The sequence below is a fragment of the Ailuropoda melanoleuca genome, chromosome 14 (genome assembly GCF_002007445.2).
Source record: "Ailuropoda melanoleuca isolate Jingjing chromosome 14, ASM200744v2, whole genome shotgun sequence".
NCBI classification, from domain to species: Eukaryota; Metazoa; Chordata; class Mammalia; order Carnivora; family Ursidae; genus Ailuropoda; species Ailuropoda melanoleuca.
The window spans coordinates 27,479,330-27,498,850 of record NC_048231.1 but is presented as its reverse complement, the minus strand read 5'-3'; the positions used below and the strand labels follow the sequence as shown (position 1 = coordinate 27,498,850).

The 19,521-nt window shown below is 35.8% G+C and overlaps 1 protein-coding gene across 1 annotated transcript in view; it reads left to right on the top strand.

The window, feature by feature from the left end:
- Nucleotides 1-19,521, top strand: part of EML5 (EMAP like 5) — a gene marked incomplete at its 5' end in the record, with an annotated part of 169,981 nt that overhangs the window by 96,666 nt on the left and 53,794 nt on the right. The window contains 2 exons of the mRNA XM_034643052.1: nt 233-309; nt 6,467-6,608. Of these exons, the coding sequence (XP_034498943.1) occupies nt 233-309; nt 6,467-6,608 (219 nt within the window). The remainder of the gene's footprint in view (nt 1-232; nt 310-6,466; nt 6,609-19,521) is intronic.

Here is a 19,521-nt window from a genome sequence, read left to right as displayed (position 1 = left end):
ACTTCTGTTAAAACGCCGCAGAGCACACATAGAGGAGAACACTGCACATGCTTTAATGTTAATATAAAATCCTGATGTGCCAAGGAGAATTTATGAGCAAATAATGAAATGTTTTATATTAAATTTACTGTCAAACTTTGGTGTCTTACTCTTTAACTTCAGTCACATTATATTCCTTTGAAGTAAAAAGATGATGGAATCACAGTGTTTAACATGTTTTTTGATCTCTTAGAAAATATTAGCACAAGTATACTTGTACAGATGAATCCATGGACAGAACTTTTCAAAAACACAGACAATTTTATAATTGTAAGAAAAGGTTTGAAGTGATAAATGACATCCCATTTTTTTTAATATTTATTATAGTGCATAAGATTTTAAATATCTACTGTCTCCTAAACATCAGAAACAAGACAAGGATACCATGTCTCACCATTATCATCCAACATTGTGTGTGAGGTCTTAGCCAATCTAGAAAAACAAAACAATTTAATATATAAGTGTTGGAAACAAATGGATAAGACTGTCAGTATTTGCAGATGTTATAACCCTATACCTTGGGTATTCAAGAGAATAAACTGAAAAAGTATTAGAACTAATTAGCAAGTCCTGTGAAGTGAGATTCAAAATCAACATGTAAAAATCAGTAGCATTTCTTCAAATCAGCAATAACCAGTTAGAAAACACGAACAAAAATGGTACTCACAAAGGAAACTATACAATAACCAAGAAAAAATATTCAAGATCAAGATATTTAAGAAAACTATAGTTTTACTTAAGACCTAAAACATCTAAATAACATACGAATTCAATATGATCATAAACCCAATCAAAGTGAGATTTTCAGAAATTCTGAGAAGAGTTCTTAAAAATCACCTAGAAGAAAAAAATACCCAAAAGTAGTCCAAAATTTTTTGAGAAACTCCATGCAAGAAATAAGATAATATAAAACTATAATAATTAAAAGTGTAGAGCTATACAGGGAAATGCAAGTCAAAACCATAATGAGATAGATATCATCTCCTACCTGTCAGAATGGCTAAAATCAAAAACTCAAGAAACAACAAGCATTGGCAAGGATGTGGAGAAAAAGGAACACTCATGCACTGCTGGTGGGAATGCAAACTGGGACAGCCACTCTGGAAAATAGCATGGAGGTTCCTCAAAAAATTAAAACTAGAACTACCCTCTGATTCATAATCACACTACAGGGTATTTACCTAAAGAATGCGAAAACTAATTTGAAGGGGTACATGCACCCTATGTTTAGTGCAGCATTATTTACAGTATCCAAAATTATGGAAGCAACCAAAGTGTCCATCAATAGATGAATGTTAAAAAAGATGTGTGTGCATATATGTATGTATGTATGTGTATACATACACACACAAACANTCAAATCAGCAATAACCAGTTAGAAAATATGAAACAAAAATGGTACTCACAAAGGAAACTATACAATAACCAAGAAAAAATATTCAAGATCAAGATATTTAAGAAAACTATAGTTTTACTTAAGACCTAAAACATCTAAATAACATACGAATTCAATATGATCATAAACCCAATCAAAGTGAGATTTTCAGAAATTCTGAGAAGAGTTCTTAAAAATCACCTAGAAGAAAAAAATACACAAAAGTAGTCCAAAATTTTTTGAGAAACTCCATGCAAGAAATAAGATAATATAAAACTATAATAATTAAAAGTGTAGAGATATACAGGGAAATGCAAGTCAAAACCATAATGAGATAGATATCATCTCCTACCTGTCAGAATGGCTAAAATCAAAAACTCAAGAAACAACAAGCATTGGCAAGGATGTGGAGAAAAAGGAACACTCATGCACTGCTGGTGGGAATGCAAACTGGGACAGCCACTCTGGAAAATAGCATGGAGGTTCCTCAAAAAATTAAAACTAGAACTACCCTCTGATTCATAATCACACTACAGGGTATTTACCTAAAGAATGCGAAAACTAATTTGAAGGGGTACATGCACCCTATGTTTAGTGCAGCATTATTTACAGTATCCAAAATTATGGAAGCAACCAAAGTGTCCATCAATAGATGAATGTTAAAAAAGATGTGTGTGCATATATGTATGTATGTATGTGTATACATACACACACAAACACACACAATGGAATATTATTCAGCCATAACAAAGAATGGAATCTTGCCATTTGCAAGATGGCGACATGAATAGAGCTAGAGAGTATAATGCTAAGCAAAATAAACCAATTTGAGAAAGACAAATACCACCTGATTTCACTCGTGTAGAATTTAAGAAACAAAACAAGTGAACAAGGGGAAAAAAAGACCAAAAACAGACCCTTAACTGTAGAGAACAAACTGATGGTTACCAGAGGGCAGGTGGTTGGATGGGTGGAATAGATGAAGGGGATTAAGAGTACACTTATCTTGTGAGCACTGAGTAAGATATGGAACTGTTGAATCACTCCATTGTACACCTGAAACTAATACCATATANAGGAACACTCATGCACTGCTGGTGGGAATGCAAACTGGGACAGCCACTCTGGAAAATAGCATGGAGGTTCCTCAAAAAATTAAAACTAGAACTACCCTCTGATTCATAATCACACTACAGGGTATTTACCTAAAGAATGCGAAAACTAATTTGAAGGGGTACATGCACCCTATGTTTAGTGCAGCATTATTTACAGTATCCAAAATTATGGAAGCAACCAAAGTGTCCATCAATAGATGAATGTATAAAAAAAGATGTGTGTGCATATATGTATGTATGTATGTGTATACATACACACACAAACACACACAATGGAATATTATTCAGCCATAACAAAGAATGGAATCTTGCCATTTGCAAGATGGCGACATGAATAGAGCTAGAGAGTATAATGCTAAGCAAAATAAACCAATTTGAGAAAGACAAATACCACCTGATTTCACTCGTGTAGAATTTAAGAAACAAAACAAGTGAACAAGGGGAAAAAAAGACCAAAAACAGACCCTTAACTGTAGAGAACAAACTGATGGTTACCAGAGGGCAGGTGGTTGGATGGGTGGAATAGATGAAGGGGATTAAGAGTACACTTATCTTGTGAGCACTGAGTAAGATATGGAACTGTTGAATCACTCCATTGTACACCTGAAACTAATACCATATAATTATCTACACTGGAATTTAAGTGTGTAGTTGTATGTACACAACAGAAGTACATTCATATGTATAAAAAAACCAACCACGTACAGCAGTCTTTGTAGCAGTATCCTGTGGATCAGTTTGGGGAGTAGCGTTTCTTAACAATATTAAATTATATCCATTTTTTTAGATCTTCTTTAACTTTTTTCAGTAATTTTATGGTTTTCAGTATACAGATCTCACAGTTATTTTTAAATAACAGACCTCATTTATTCTAATAGTTTTTAAGTGGATTTTTTAGATTTTCTCTATATGAGATCATATGAGCTACAGATATAGTTTTACTATTCCCTTTCCAACNAGGGCAGGTGGTTGGATGGGTGGAATAGATGAAGGGGATTAAGAGTACACTTATCTTGTGAGCACTGAGTAATATATGGAACTGTTGAATCACTCCATTGTACACCTGAAACTAACACCATATGATTATCTACACTGGAATTTAAGTGTGTAGTTGTATGTACACAACAGAAGTACATTCATATGTATAAAAAAACCAACTGTACAGCAGTCTTTGTAGCAGTATCCTGTGGATCAGTTTGGGGAGTAGCGTTTCTTAACAATATTAAATTATATCCATTTTTTTAGATCTTCTTTAACTTTTTTCAGTAATTTTATGGTTTTCAGTATACAGATCTCACAGTTATTTTTAAATAACAGACCTCATTTATTCTAATAGTTTTTAAGTGGATTTTTTAGATTTTCTCTATATGAGATCATATGAGCTACAGATATAGTTTTACTATTCCCTTTCCAACCAGGATGCCTATTATTTCTTTTTTTGCCTAATTAGCCTGGCAGGAATCTTCAGTACAATGTGGAACAGAAATAGAGCATCCTCGTTTCTAATTTTAGGGAGAAAGCATCCAATATTTTACCATTATGTTTAAGTAATCTCTGTACCCAACATGGGGCTTGAACTCACAACGCCTTAGCATTAAGTTTAATACTAACTGTGGATTTTTCAGCGATGCCCTTTATCAGATTGAAGAATTACTCTTCTGTTCCTAGTTTGATGCAAGTTTTTATCAATGAAAGATTATGTCCTTTGTCAAATGCTTTTTCTTTGTCTATTGAGAAATGATCGTGTNATTTTTAAATAACAGACCTCATTTATTCTAATAGTTTTTAAGTGGATTTTTTAGATTTTCTCTATATGAGATATGAGCTACAGATATAGTTTTACTATTCCCTTTCCAACCAGGATGCCTATTATTTCTTTTTTTGCCTAATTAGCCTGGCAGGAATCTTCAGTACAATGTGGAACAGAAATAGAGCATCCTCGTTTCTAATTTTAGGGAGAAAGCATCCAATATTTTACCATTATGTTTAAGTAATCTCTGTACCCAACATGGGGCTTGAACTCACAACGCCTTAGCATTAAGTTTAATACTAACTGTGGATTTTTCAGCGATGCCCTTTATCAGATTGAAGAATTACTCTTCTGTTCCTAGTTTGATGCAAGTTTTTATCAATGAAAGATTATGTCCTTTGTCAAATGCTTTTTCTTTGTCTATTGAGAGATGATTGTGCGGTTTTCATTTTATTCTATTGATAAGGTGTATTACATTAATTGGTTTTCACCTTTTAAACCAACCTTGCATTCCTGGGATAAACCCCACTTGGTTGTGGTATGTAATTGTTCTTGTATGTGTTGGAATCAATTTGCTATCTTTGAGGATTTTAGCATCCACATACTGTATATAATGGATAATTGGTTTATAGTTTCCTTGTGATGTCTGTCTGGTTTTGGTATCAGGCTCATCTTGGCTCCATAAAATGATTTGGGAAGTGTTCTCTCCTCTTCGATAGTCTTTTTCCCTGACCACACCCAGCTGCTAAATCCATTAAATTGCTGGCTGATTGCACTGGTGTTGTCAGCATTTACCCCAGAGCATAAATTGCTACACAGATTAAACTAATCAAATTCGGACTCCCTAAAAGGGACACCCATTCCCTAGATCGTTTTTGTGATTTATTCTGACTTGAAGCAGTCTTCTCCCAGGTATCTCTGAGATTACCCTGGTTCTGTTGGACAAACTCACTGGCCTTCAGTTTAGCTCATATACCTAGTAAGTACCAGTTACCTCCCAATTACCTTTCATACCTTCATTGTTTTCAAGAGCATCTTTAGGCTTGCACTTTTCTACATTGTGTAATAAAGGAAATCATTTCCTTTGAGAAGAGATTGGGAGATGTTTTGTGGCTTCTTCCTCCACACACAATCTCTGGAGTTGAGGGTGAGGACAGTGGAGTGCCTTTCTGAGTGTCCTTTGCTTTAGAAGCTGAGTGCTCAGTTTAGGGTGGGGGTAGTAGGGAACAGTAGCCTTAGGTCTTCTTGGGTTGATATTAAAGCCCTAGTATTGTTAGTGGCATGATCCCCAGTGTAGACCCTCCATCTCAGAATAGGGGGTGGGCAGAAGGGAATTCCCACCCGTGTGCGGTGCTCATCAAAGATTTAGCCTCTAGCAAGTAAATGGGGGCAGGAGGAGAAATGCCACTCACGTGTGCCTTCTGGGAAGTTGACCCATTAGATTAACGGGGAGGGAGAGAGAGTGCTCATATCCTGTGTTCTTGGTTATATCAGGCTAGTGTGGAATTTTCAAGTCAGTGAGTTGGAAAGAGGGAGGAAAGGAGTGGGTCTCAGTTCAAATACTGAAAAACAACCATTGTTCTTACCAGATTTTAGTNTAGATTAACGGGGAGGGAGAGAGAGTGCTCATATCCTGTGTTCTTGGTTATATCAGGCTAGTGTGGAATTTTCAAGTCAGTGAGTTGGAAAGAGGGAGGAAAGGAGTGGGTCTCAGTTCAAATACTGCAAAACAACCATTGTTCTTACCAGATTTTAGTAGAGTTTTTGAGTAAATGTTTCTTTTGTCATAACTTCTTGGAACCATTTCCAGAGACCTTAAATTTTTTTTTTAATTAATTTCATCAGTTTCACTGGGGAGCAGGTCTGCAGTGCTCCTTATTTTCTCATGCAGGAAGTTCTTCCTGTATGGCAATTTTTAACATTCTAAGGCAGCCAATTCCTATTCTCTCCACTCAGTGAAATTTTAGGATTTTAAACTAATTTTGATACTAACTTGATTATATTATAATTGTGAAGATAAAGTTGTTATAAAAGCGTTTTAAGGTATATTCCAAAGATAAAGAGAAAAGCTTTATTAGATTATTATTCATTATCCTATCATTATATATTATCAGTTGTTGTCTGTAGTTTTCTTCTAAATACACATATATTAAGGTTAAATTGATCTTAACTGTGTTCTCTTTGTAGGGACACATGGAAGGAGAGGTGTGGGGTTTGGCTACACATCCTTATCTGCCCATCTGTGCTACTGTAAGTGATGATAAAACCTTAAGAATATGGGATCTCTCTCCTAGTCATTGTATGTTGGCTGTCCGGAAACTGAAAAAGGGTAAGAGGCTTTCAGGTTTGAACATAGATTAAGTTGTCACAGTTTTCTAACCCTCACAAATGTAAGAAAGTAATAGTAGGTATATAAAAAAGACTTGATTTATTCCGTGTGCACCTGCTCATGATGCTATATAAAGAAAATTATACCCAGTCTTTGCTTTATGGGACCTCCTATGATCACACCACCTATCCTGAGCCAGTTCGCGATGTTATGTTGGAAGGAAAAAATACAGGAAGAAAACAAGCTAAATTTTCCACCCTTTGTGACTATGAAATATATGTAATTCATAGAAACTAAGAAAGAAGGCCTTAATTTAAAAAGGGGTAGCAGAATTGAATGGCGGACATTTTAGGGTGAAACAGAACTGAGCAATTTGTAGGAGTCAAATGAAGCTAGCCTATCAGTATAGAGAGATAAGGGGTTCCATTTTTGGAGCAAGGCCGATAATTATTAACCTAGGGCAAATGAGGATGTACAGATAACTTCAAATTTCTTAGTGAAGCGGTAGGGAATGTTACTTTATAGCATGGAGACATTGAAGGAAGATCTCTTGTTGAAAAGGTTGGAAATTGTGACTGTAAGAAATGAGAGAGAATCAGCAGATGAAGGAAAGGATTGTCAGGCCATAATAATGGCCAAGTTGAACTTAGGTAACATGAATTTGTAATTCAGTTAATTTATTTTTATTTCCATCTATTGACTTAAAAGTCTGTTCTTCTAGTGTTACTGTATTTAATATTTGTACTTAGCTAAAATTAATCACAATCTCTAGAATAATTGAACCCCAGTCCCTGCCCCTTCTCTCTTTTTTTTTTTTTTTAGCTATGGATGTCCAGCATTTTCATACTTTGGTGGGTTTTTTCTCCCTGAGAACTAGAGAGAATTACCAAATATTATTTTAGTCGCTGTTTTGGACTTTCCACATAAAGGTTTACAGTAAGATCACAAAACCACAGTCACACCTTTGTCTAACACAGGAAATCACAGTACCAAACCAAATATTCTTTTCTTCACAAGGCCATAGTAAGTCCTTAGCAAATTTGGAACATACTTGCTTTTACTACCCCTCAGATTTTCTTTCTTTTTTTAATTGAGGTATAATTGACATACAGCATATTAGTTTCAGGTGTACAACATAATGATCCATTATTTGTATATATTGTGAAATGATCACTACAACAAATCTAGTTAACATCCATTGCCATACATAGTTACAAAATGTTTTCTTTTTATGATGAGAACTTTTAAGAGCTCCTCTTTTAACAACTTTCAAATACACAATACAGTATTATTAACTATAGTCATCATGATATACATTATATCCCCATGATTTACTGATTTTATAGCTGGAAGTCTGTACCTTTTGACCCCCTCACCCACTTTGACCACCTGCCAGTAGCAACCACCAATCTGTTCTTTGTATCTATGAGCTTGTTTTTTTGTGTGTTTTGTTTTTGTTTTTTATTTTTTATTTATTTTTTAAAAGATCTGAGAGACAGTGAACGAGAGAGAGAGAAAGAGAGAGCACAAGCTGGAAGAGAGGGAGAGGGAGAAGCAGGCTTCCCACTGAGCAGAGAACCTGATATGGGGCTCCATCCCAGGACCCTGGGATCATGACCTGAGCTGAAGGCAGTTGCTTAACCTACTGAGCCACCCAGGCACCCCTGTTTTTTAGATTCCACATATAAGTCAGATGGATGGTATTTGGCAAGTTGTCATTCATTTTTATGGTTGAATAATATTTCATTGTGTGTGTATGTTTACACACCATTTTCTTTATCCATTCTTCCATCATCGGGCACTTAGGTTGTTTCTGTATCTTGATTATTGTAAATAATGCTGCAGTAAACATGGGGGTACATACAACTTTTTTTGAATAAGTGTTTTCATTTTCTTCAGATAATTACCCAGGAGTGGAGTTGCTGCATCATATGGTAGTTCTATCTTTAATTTTTGGAATTTGGTTTTTTAACCCCTCTTCAGTTGGATGTTATTATTATTTAATGCAGTCAGTGTTTATGTAGGTTTATCTATGCTTATACATTTCTTTGTTCATATTTTCTTCTTGTATCTCATTTTTTCTTTTATCATTTTTTTCTAAAATATAGTCCTACAGCTTCTTTAATAAAGACTTCTTTGTCTGAACCAGTGGTATTCCAAGTATAGGGTGGTGAGAGTGGTCTGTTACAGCAGCAAGAGTATTTTATCACTGACATTGTAATTTTTTTTTCTTAAAGATTTATTTATTTTGAGAGAGAAAAAGTGTGTGCATGCACACAAGCAGGGGGAGAGGAAGAGGGGGAGAGAACCCTCAAGCAGACTCCCTGCTGAGCACAGAGCCTGATATGCTCCATCCCAGGACCCTGAAATCATGACCTGAGCAGAAACCAGAAGCAGGTCACTTAACCGACTGAGCCACCCAGGGACCCCTGACATTGCAATTCTCAAAAAGCAAACTAGTTTTTTTTTTTTAGTTGATGTATCGTTCACACACAATGTTACATTAGTTACAGGTGTACAGCATAGCAATTCAACTTCTGTATACATTATGCTGTACTCACTACAGTGTAGCTGCCATCTGTCATTATACAACACTGTTACAGTACTAATGAGTATATTCCATATGCTTTCATCCCTGTGACTTATTCATTCCATAACTGGAAGCTTGTACCTCCCACTCTCCTTAAAAAGCAAACTGATTTTTATTCAGCTTTATTATTGTTGTTTTAAAATTTTGATAGGTGGTGTTTTGCCACTCTGGATGAATTATTATCACCTCCCTCCCTGCCTTTGGTATACTAATACTGTGATTATGTTTTTATTTTTTTACTCTCATTCTTTAATGCTAATTTAACGGCTTCTGGAGTTCTGATTGAGGGTTATTATTCCCCTCATTTCCATTGTTCTCTTATTTTGTTCTGTAGTTTAATAACATTATGCATGTATGTGCTTCATTTTTTACTTATTCTCTTTAGGATTTGTTGTGCTTCCTGAATTTGTGGATTTATGTCTTGTATCAGAGCTGAAAAATTATCTTCCAGTATTATTGGCTGCTCCTAGGAATAGAATTTTGTATTAGGTTGTGTAGAAAAGACATAATTCTGTGTGTTTGTTTTAAAATATTCTTCACTTTTATTTTTGTCACCATTGAGTCAAAAGGGAAATAGGTGAGGGGAACCGTTCCTCTTGCACAGTTGGTGGGAATGCAAACTGTTGGAGCCACTGTGGAAAGCAGTATGGAGATTCCTCAGAAAGTTAACAATAGAACTACTCTATAACCCAGCAATTGCACTACTAGGTATTTAGGCAAAGAACACAAAGAATTCAAAGGGATACCCACACCCCCAAGTTTATAGCAGCATTATCAACAATGGCCAAATTATAGCTGAAGTGTCTATTGGCATATCCACTATGAATGAATAAAGATGATGTGATACACACACACACACACACACACACACAATGGAATATTACTCAGCCATAGAAAAAAAAGAATGAAATCTTGCCATCTGCAACAACATGGGTGGAGCTAGGGTGTATTATGCTAAGTGAAATATGTCAGTCAGAAAGATAAATATATGATTGCACTCACATGTGGAATTTAAGAAACAAATGAGCAAAGGGAAATAGAGGCAAACCAAGAAACAGCACTTAACTATAGAGAACAAACTGATGGAGGACGAGGATCCAGAATGGAGCTGGGTGGGGGAACGGGTTAAATAGATGATAANAAGAAACAAATGAGCAAAGGGAAATAGAGGCAAACCAAGAAACAGCACTTAACTATAGAGAACAAACTGATGGAGGATGAGGATCCAGAATGGAGGTGGGTGGGGGAATGGGTTAAATAGATGATAGGGATTAGGGAGTGCGCTTGTGATGAGCACTGGGTGTTATATGTAGGTGTTGAATCACTATATTGTACATCTGAAACTACTATAACCCTGTTAACTGAAATTTAAATAAAAACCTTAAAAAAAAGGAAAATAGGTAGATTTTCTTAACTTCAAAGGGTTATGTGTGGTTTTACACTGGTTAATTACAAAATTACTGAAGTCCTAATGGTTTAAATATTATGAAATAATATGAAATATTATCTCCTTCAAACATTCATTATCTTCAGCAAATGAATATACAAATATTACAATGCTGAGGCTTAACATTTTATAAAAGTAAGTCATTATCAGGGCACCTGGGTGGCTTAGTTAAGCATCCNAAAAAGGAAAATAGGTAGATTTTCTTAACTTCAAAGGGTTATGTGTGGTTTTACACTGGTTAATTACAAAATTACTGAAGTCCTAATGGTTTAAATATTATGAAATAATATGAAATATTATCTCCTTCAAACATTCAGTAAACAAATACTATTATCTTCAGCAAATGAATATACAAATATTACAATGCTTAGGCTTAACATTTTATAAAAGTAAGTCATTATCAGGGCACCTGGGTGGCTTAGTTAAGCATCCGACTCTTGATTTCAGCTCAGATCATGATCTCAGGGTCCTGGGATTGAGCCCCGTGTCAGGCTTCATGCTCAGTGGGGAGTCTGCTTAAGGATGCTCTCTCCTCCTCCCCCGGCCCCTCCCCCTGCTTGCTCACTCTCTCTCTCTCTCTCTCTCTCTCTCTCTANCTCTCTCAAATAAATAAATCTTAAAAAAAAGTCATTATAGTTAATGTAGATTATCATATGAGAATTTTGCCAAACAAATAATTTCATTTTATGGTAACAAGTTATAGAATAACCGGAAGTATAAATATGTAACATGAACTAATGTCTATAATGTTGATGTCTATAAAGTAAGTATTTTCTAAATATTGCTGACTTTTCACACTTTTCTGTGTAATGATGTATTAGAAGTTTCTGTTAGAAACTTGTACTCCCTGGCTTTAGCTTTTAATTGTAATCAAGCCCCCAATTTTTTCTCCCCACCCCTCCCCCAGCTCTAGTAACCACCAATCTATTCTCTGTATCTACAAGCTTAGGTTTTTGTTTTGTTTTAGGTTCCACATGTAAAAGAGATCATATAGTATTTATCTGACTCTGTCTGACTTATTTCACTTAGCTGATACCCTTGAGGTTCATCCGTGTTATCAGAAATGGCAAGATTTCATTTTTTTACGGCTGAATTAAANCTCTCTCTCTCTCTCTCTCTCTCAAATAAATAAATCTTAAAAAAAAGTCATTATAGTTAATGTAGATTATCATATGAGAATTTTGCCAAACAAATAATTTCATTTTATGGTAACAAGTTATAGAATAACCGGAAGTATAAATATGTAACATGAACTAATGTCTATAATGTTGATGTCTATAAAGTAAGTATTTTCTAAATATTGCTGACTTTTCACACTTTTCTGTGTAATGATGTATTAGAAGTTTCTGTTAGAAACTTGTACTCCCTGGCTTTAGCTTTTAATTGTAATCAAGCCCCCAATTTTTTCTCCCCACCCCTCCCCCAGCTCTAGTAACCACCAATCTATTCTCTGTATCTACAAGCTTAGGTTTTTGTTTTGTTTTAGGTTCCACATGTAAAAGAGATCATATAGTATTTATCTGACTCTGTCTGACTTATTTCACTTAGCTGATACCCTTGAGGTTCATCCGTGTTATCAGAAATGGCAAGATTTCATTTTTTTACGGCTGAATTAAATTGCATTATATACCATAATTTCTTTATCCATTCGTCCATCAATGGACACTTAGGTTATTCCATATCCTTGTTATTGAAAATAATGCAGCCATGAACATGGGAATGCATATATCCTTTCAAATTATTGTTTTCATTTTTTTCAGATAAATACCCAGGAGTGGAATTGCTAGATTATATGGTAGTTCTGTTTTTAATTTTGGGGGGAACATTCAGACTGTTTTTGTACTGGCTGCACCAGTTTACATTCCCACAGCAGTGCGTGAGGTTTCTATTTTCCCCACATCCTAGCCAATGCTCGTTATTTTTTGTCTTTTTGATAATAACCGTTCTAATAGGTATGAGGCGTATCTTACTGTAGTTTTGATTTGTGTTTCCCAGATGATTAATGATGTCAAGCATTTTTTCATGTACCTGTTGGCCATCTGTATGTCTTCTTTGGACAAATATCTATTCAGATCTTCTGCCCATTTTTTAATTGGGTTGTTTTTTCACTAGTTATCAGAGTTCTTATATATTTTGAATAATAGCTCCTAATCAGATACATGATTTGCAGCTATTTTCTCCCATTCAGTAAGCTGCCTTTTCATTGATTTCCTTTGCTCTGCAGAAACTTTTTAGCTTGATGTAGTCCCACTTGTTGATTTTTGCTTTTGTTGTGTTTGATTTTGGTGTTAGGTTTGTAAAAAATCAGCAAGACCTATGTCAAGAAGCATATTACTGCCTGTGTTTTCTTCTCGGAGTCTTACGGTTTCAGGTCTTACATTTCTTTTAGGTTAATTTTTGTGAGTGGTGTAAGATAGTGGTCCAGTTTCATTCTTTTGCATGTGGCTGTCCAGTTGTCCTAACACCATTTATTGAAGAGATCATCATTTCTCCATTGTATATTCCTGGCTTCTTTGTCTTAAATTATTTGACCATACATGCATGGGTTTATTTCTGGGCTTTGTATTCATTTCCATTGATCTATGTGTCTGTTTCTATGCCAATACCATACTGTTTTAATTACTGTAGCTTTATAATATAGTTTGAAATCAGGGATGGTGAAGCTTCTGGCTTTGTTCTTTCTCAGAAATTTCTTTGGCTACTCAGGGTCTGTTGTGGTTCCATACAAATTTTAGGAGTGTTCTATTTCTGTGAAAAATACCACTGGAATTTTTTGAGTAGACTCCGTGCCCAGCATGGTGCTTGAACTCACTACCCTGAGATTAAGAGTCACATCCTCTACTGACTGAGCCAGCCACGCACCTCAATACCATTGGAATTTTAATAGGGATTTCATTGAATCTCTATTTTGCTGTGGGTGATATGGACATTTTATTAATATTAATTCTTCCAGTCTGTGAGCACAGAGTATCTTTTCATTTATTTTGTTGTCTTTAATTTCTTTCATTAATGTCTTAATAGGTTTCAATATATAGGCCTTTCATCTCCCTGGTTAATTTTATTCCTAAATTGTTGTTTTTTAAATACAGTTATAAATGGGATTGTTTTCTTAACTTTTCTTACTCATAGTTTGTTATTATCATAAAGAAATGCAACAGATTTTTGTGTATTGATTTTGTACTCTGCAGTTTTACTGAATTTTATTCTAACAGTTTTTGATGGAGGCATAGGGTTTTCTATATATGATGTGTCATCTGCAAATAATGACAGTTTTACTTCCTTTCTAATTTGGACGACTTTTCTTTTTCTTCTCCCCCCGACCCTGCCCCACTGCTTTGGCTAGGACTTCTAACACAGTGTTGAATAAAAATGGCAGGAGTAGACATCCTTTCCTTGTTCTGATCTTAGATGAATACATTTCAGGCTTTCACCATTGAGTATGATGTTAGCTATGGGCTTGTCATATGTGGCCTTTATTATGTTGAGGTAGCCTCTTTCTATACCCACTTTGTTGAGAGTTTTTATTAAGAACAGATGTTTATTTTTGTTAAATGCTTTTTCTGCATCTAATGAGATGATCATGATTTTTATCCTCCCCCCTTTTTTGTTTTAAAGAAAGAGTTGGGGGGAGGGGCAGAAGGAGAGGGAGAGAGAATCTTAAATAGGCTCCATATTGAGCTTGGAGCCTGCCATGGGGCTCAACCTCACAACCCTGAGATCATGACCTGAGCTGAAATAAAAAGTTGAATGGTTAACTGACTGAGCTATCCAGGCAACCCTATCCTTTATTTTGCTAATGGTAGTGTGTCACATTCACTGATGTGCATATGTTGAACCATCCTTGCATCCCTGGAATAAATCCCACTTGATCATGTCGTATGATCCTTTTAATGGATTATTGAACTCAGTTTGCTAATACTTCGTTGAGGATTTTTGCATCTATGTTCATCATAGATATTGACCTGTAAATTTCTTTTTTTGTGGCATCTTGTCTGATTTTGGTATTAAGGTAATGTTGACCTTGTGAAATATGTTTGGGAGAGTTCCTCCCTCTTCTATTTTTTGGAAGAGTTTGATAAGGGTTGATATTAATTCTTCTTTAGGTACTTGGTAAAATTCACCAGTGAGGCCATCTGCTCCTGAACTTTTATTCATTAGGTGATTTTTTATTTTTGACTTAATCTCCTAGCTAATAACCAGTCTGTTCAGATTTTCTGTTTCATCATGATTCAGTCTTGGTAGGTTGTATGTTTTTAGGAATTTATACATTTCTTCTAGGTTGTCCGATTGTTGGCAAATACTTGTTCATGGTAGTCTCTTTTGATCCTTTGTATTCTGTGGTATCCGTTGTAACATCTCTTCCATTTCTGATTTTGAGTCCTCTCTTTTTCTTGGTGAGCCTATCTAAAGGCTTGTCAATTTTATTTGTCTTTCAAAGAACCAGCTCTTAGTTTCATTGATTTTTCTATTGTCTTTTTAGTCTCAGTTTCATTTATTTCTGTGCTAATCTTCATTTCCTTTCTTGTAATTTTGGCTTTCAGTTCTTCTTTTTTTTTTTTTTCTTCCTAATTCCTTGAGGTGTAAAGTTAGGTTGTTTAGTTCAGGGTTTTTTTTGTTTTTTGAGATAGACATTTATCACTATGAACTTACCTCTTAGGACTGTTTCGCTCTGTCTCATAAATTTTGGTATGTTACATTTCCATTTTTGTTTGTCTTGGTATTTTTCTGATGTCTCTTTTAAGTTCTTCTTTGACCTGCTAGTTGTTCAGTAGCATGTTGTTTAATCTCCATGTATTTGTGAATTTTCCAGTTTTCTTCATGTAATTAATTTCTAGTTTCATACTATTGTGTTTGGAATAGATGCTTGATATGATTTTAGTCTTCTTAGATTTACTAATACTTGTTTTGTGGCCTAACATTGATCTGTCTTGGAAAATGTTCCATGTGTACTTGAGAAGAACGTATATTCTCTTGTTTTTGGATGGATCTTCTGTAAATATGTGTTAAGCCCATCTGGTGTTACGTGCCATTTAAGGCCAGTGTTTCCTTATTAATTTTCTGTCTAGATCTATCCATCGATGTGAATGGGTATTAAAGACCCCCACTATTATTGTATTGCTGTCTACTTCTCCCTTTAGGTCTGTTAATATTTGTTTTATGTATTTAAGTGCTCTTCTGTTGGGTACGTAAATATTAACAAATGTTATATTCTTTTGTTGCATTGACCCCTTTATCTTTATGTATTGACCTTCTTTGTCTCTTATTACAGTCTTTATTTTAAAGTCTATTTTGTCTGATAAAAGTACAGCTGCCCAGCTTTCTTTTGGTTTCCATTTGCCTACAATATCATTTTTCACATCTGCACTTTTGTGTGTGACCTCACTTCTATAGTGTGCTGCTTGGTTTGCCTCTCTCTTTTTATTTCCCTTTGCTTATTTGTTTTGTTTTTTAAATTCCACATGTGAATGAAATCATCTGGTATTTTTCTTTCTTTGACTTATTTCACTTAGCATAATACTCTCTAGCTCCATCCATGTCATTGCAAATGGCAAAATTTCATTCTTTCTGATGGCTGGGTAATTAGCAGCTCTTTCTCCTTCACATCGGCTGTGTAATCTACCTATTAGGTATTTGATTTGAGAATTCTCATTTTTAGAAATTTTGTTTTCAGATTAACTTAGTTATTTGTTTTTTATAACATTTCATTCCTTGTTTATGTTTTAGCTTTCCTCTCTTATGTCTGTAAACTTTACCTATCAGATAAAGAAAATAAAATCTAGTTATCTGACATCCTTTGGGATCTGACTATGCTGTGTTTTTCTTTCTGCTGTTTAGGGGTGATTTTCCTGCTGACTCCCTCCTGGTGTGCCATTTTCTTTTGTGCTTGAAAATTTGGATTGTAAGTTTATGTTTAATTGGGCTTTCTTTACCTACAGGGATTCTCTGAGGTCTGGATCAAAGGTGTTCTTGCAGAGTGATTTTGTATTTCCTTCTCCCAGGTGCCTAAGTTGCTAACATCGGGAACTACTAAGGATTTCTTTAACTAGAATTGCGTAGATCCTGTAATTAGTATAACTTGGAATCCAAGATTTGTATAAGCCACTCTACACTTGTGAATCCTCAAGTATGATTTTCCCCCTCTATCTAGAACCCAGGCAAGATACACAAGTCTATTTCCTGATGTCTTTCTTTACTGCCAGGCATATTTTTAAAAGTCTACTCTTCCCTTGAGATATGATTGTAATACTCAATGAAAGGATAATACAGGGGCGCCTGGGTGACTCAGTTGGTTAAACATCTGCATTTGGCTCAGGTCATGACCCTGGGGTCCTGGGAATCGAGCCCCCTCTCAGGCTCCCTGCTCAGCAGGGAGTCTGCTTGTCCCTCTCCCTCTGCCCCTCCTCCCACTCATGCGCGCGCGCGCTCTCTCTCTCTCTCTCTCTCTCTCAAAGAAATAAATCTTAAAAAAAAAAAAAAGTAAAATGGAAGTCCATTAATGGCATTATCATTGAGTTGCAAAAGTAATCAGTTGTGTACAAATTTTCCCAGATGTTCAAAGGCCCTAACTATACTATATACTAGTCTGAGTAAGGTGAAAAGATATAAATATAATCCAGTTCCAAATTTCTTCTGATTCATCATATACTACTGTCTCTTGTTTGATAGCTTTGAGGACATCTTTTTGAATAATTTTTTTTTGGTAGGGTCTATAGTCCTTTTATTGATAGCAAGCTATAATGTTTATTTTTTATTTTTATTTTATTTTATTATTTTTTATTTTTTACCTCTTTGTTTAATGATTTCACATTCATCAAAGATATTGTTAGTTAAGTGGGTTCCTGCACACTGTTGTTTCCTGGAGATATGTATGTGTTCCTTTATGCTTTCCCACCACTTTGATAATAGCTTCCGTATTCGGAGAGATGATGTTCGTTGTAAGTGGTTTTTTTTTTAAGAATTTTTTTATTATTTTAGTCACCATACAGTACATCCCTAGTTTTTGATGCAAAGTTCCATGATTCATTATTTGTGTATAACACCCAGCACACCATGTAATACGTGCCCTCCTTAATACCCATCACTGGCCTCTCCCATTCCCCCATTCCCCTCCCCTCTGAAGCCCTCAGTTTGTTTCCCAGAGTCCATAGTTTCTCATGGTTCATTCCCTCTTCTGTTTACCCCCTCTTTCTTCTTCCCTTTCTTCTCCTACCAATCTTCCTACTTTTTATGTTCCATAAATGAGTGAAACCATATGATAATTGTCTTTCTCTGCTTGACTTATTTCGCTTAGCATTATCTCCTCCAGTCCCGTCCATGTTGCTGCAAATGTTGAGAAATCGTTCTTTTTGATGGCTGAGTAGTATTCCATTGTATATATGGACCACATCGTCTTAATCCATTCATCTGTTGAAGGGCATCTCGGCTCCTTCCATGATTTAAGTATTGTGGACAATGCAGCTATGAACATTGGGGTGCATATAGCCCTTCACTACATCTATATCTTTGGGGTAAATACCTAGTAGCGCAATTGCTGGATCATAGGGGAGCTCAATTTTTAACTTTTAAGGGACCTCCACACTGTTTTCCACAGCGGCTGTACCAACTTGTATTCCCACCAACAATGTAAGAGGGATCCCCTTTCTCCACATCCTCTCCAACATTTGTTGTTTCCTGCCTTGTCAGTTTTTGCCATTGTAACTGGTATAAGGTGGTATCTCAATGTGGTTTTGATTTGAATTTCCCTGATGGCTAATGATTTTGAATATTTTTTCATGTGTCTGTTAGCCATTTGTATGTCTTCATTGGAGAAGTGTCTGTTCATATCTTCTGCCATTTTTTGGNCCTTTCTCCACATCCTCTCCAACATTTGTTGTTTCCTGCCTTGTCAGTTTTTGCCATTGTAACTGGTATAAGGTGGTATCTCAATGTGGTTTTGATTTGAATTTCCCTGATGGCTAATGATTTTGAATATTTTTTCATGTGTCTGTTAGCCATTTGTATGTCTTCATTGGCGAAGTGTCTGTTCATATCTTCTGCCATTTTTTGATTTGATTGTTTCCTGTGTATTGAGTTTGAGAAGTTCTTTGTAGATCTTGGATACTAATCTTTTTTCATATATGATTTTTTATTATATCATATAATGTTTATTTTTTAAAAAACATTTCTAGTTTTCATTGTTCTTAGATTTGTCATTTATAGAAGGAAATTCTAATTCTCTAATGTGCAGTGAATTTTGTCCCCAAAAAGATATGTGTAAGTCCTGACCCCCTATACCTTTGAATGTGACCTTATTTAGAAATAGGGTCTTTGCAAATGTACTCAAGTTAAGATGAGGGGCACCTGAGTGGCTCAGTTGTTTGAGTGTCTTCCTTCGGCTCGGGTCGTGATCCCAGAGTCCTGGGATTGAGCCCCCATCGGTCTCCCTGTACAGTGGGGAGTCTGTTTCTCCCTTTGCCCCTCACCCTCCTCATACTCACTCTCTCAAATAAATAAATAAAACCTTTATTTAAAAAAAAAAGTTAAGGGGTGCCTGGGTGGCTCAGTTGGTTAAGTGTCTGCCTTCGGCTTAAGTCATAATCTCAGGGTCCTGGGACCAAGCCCCGTATTGGGCTCCTCGCTCAGCTGGGAACCTGCTTCTCCCTCTGCCTCTGCCTCCCACTCTCCCTGCTTGTGGTCTCTCTCTCTGTCAAATAAATAAATAAAATCTTTTTTAAAAAGTTAAATAGGGGCGCCTGGGTGGCACGGTGGTTGAGCGTCTGCCTTCAGCTCAGGGCGTGATCCCCGGGTTCTGGGATCAAGCCCCACATCAGGCTCTTCCGCTATGAGCCTGCTTCTTCCTCTCCCACTCCCCCTGCTTGTGTTCCCTCTCTCGCTGG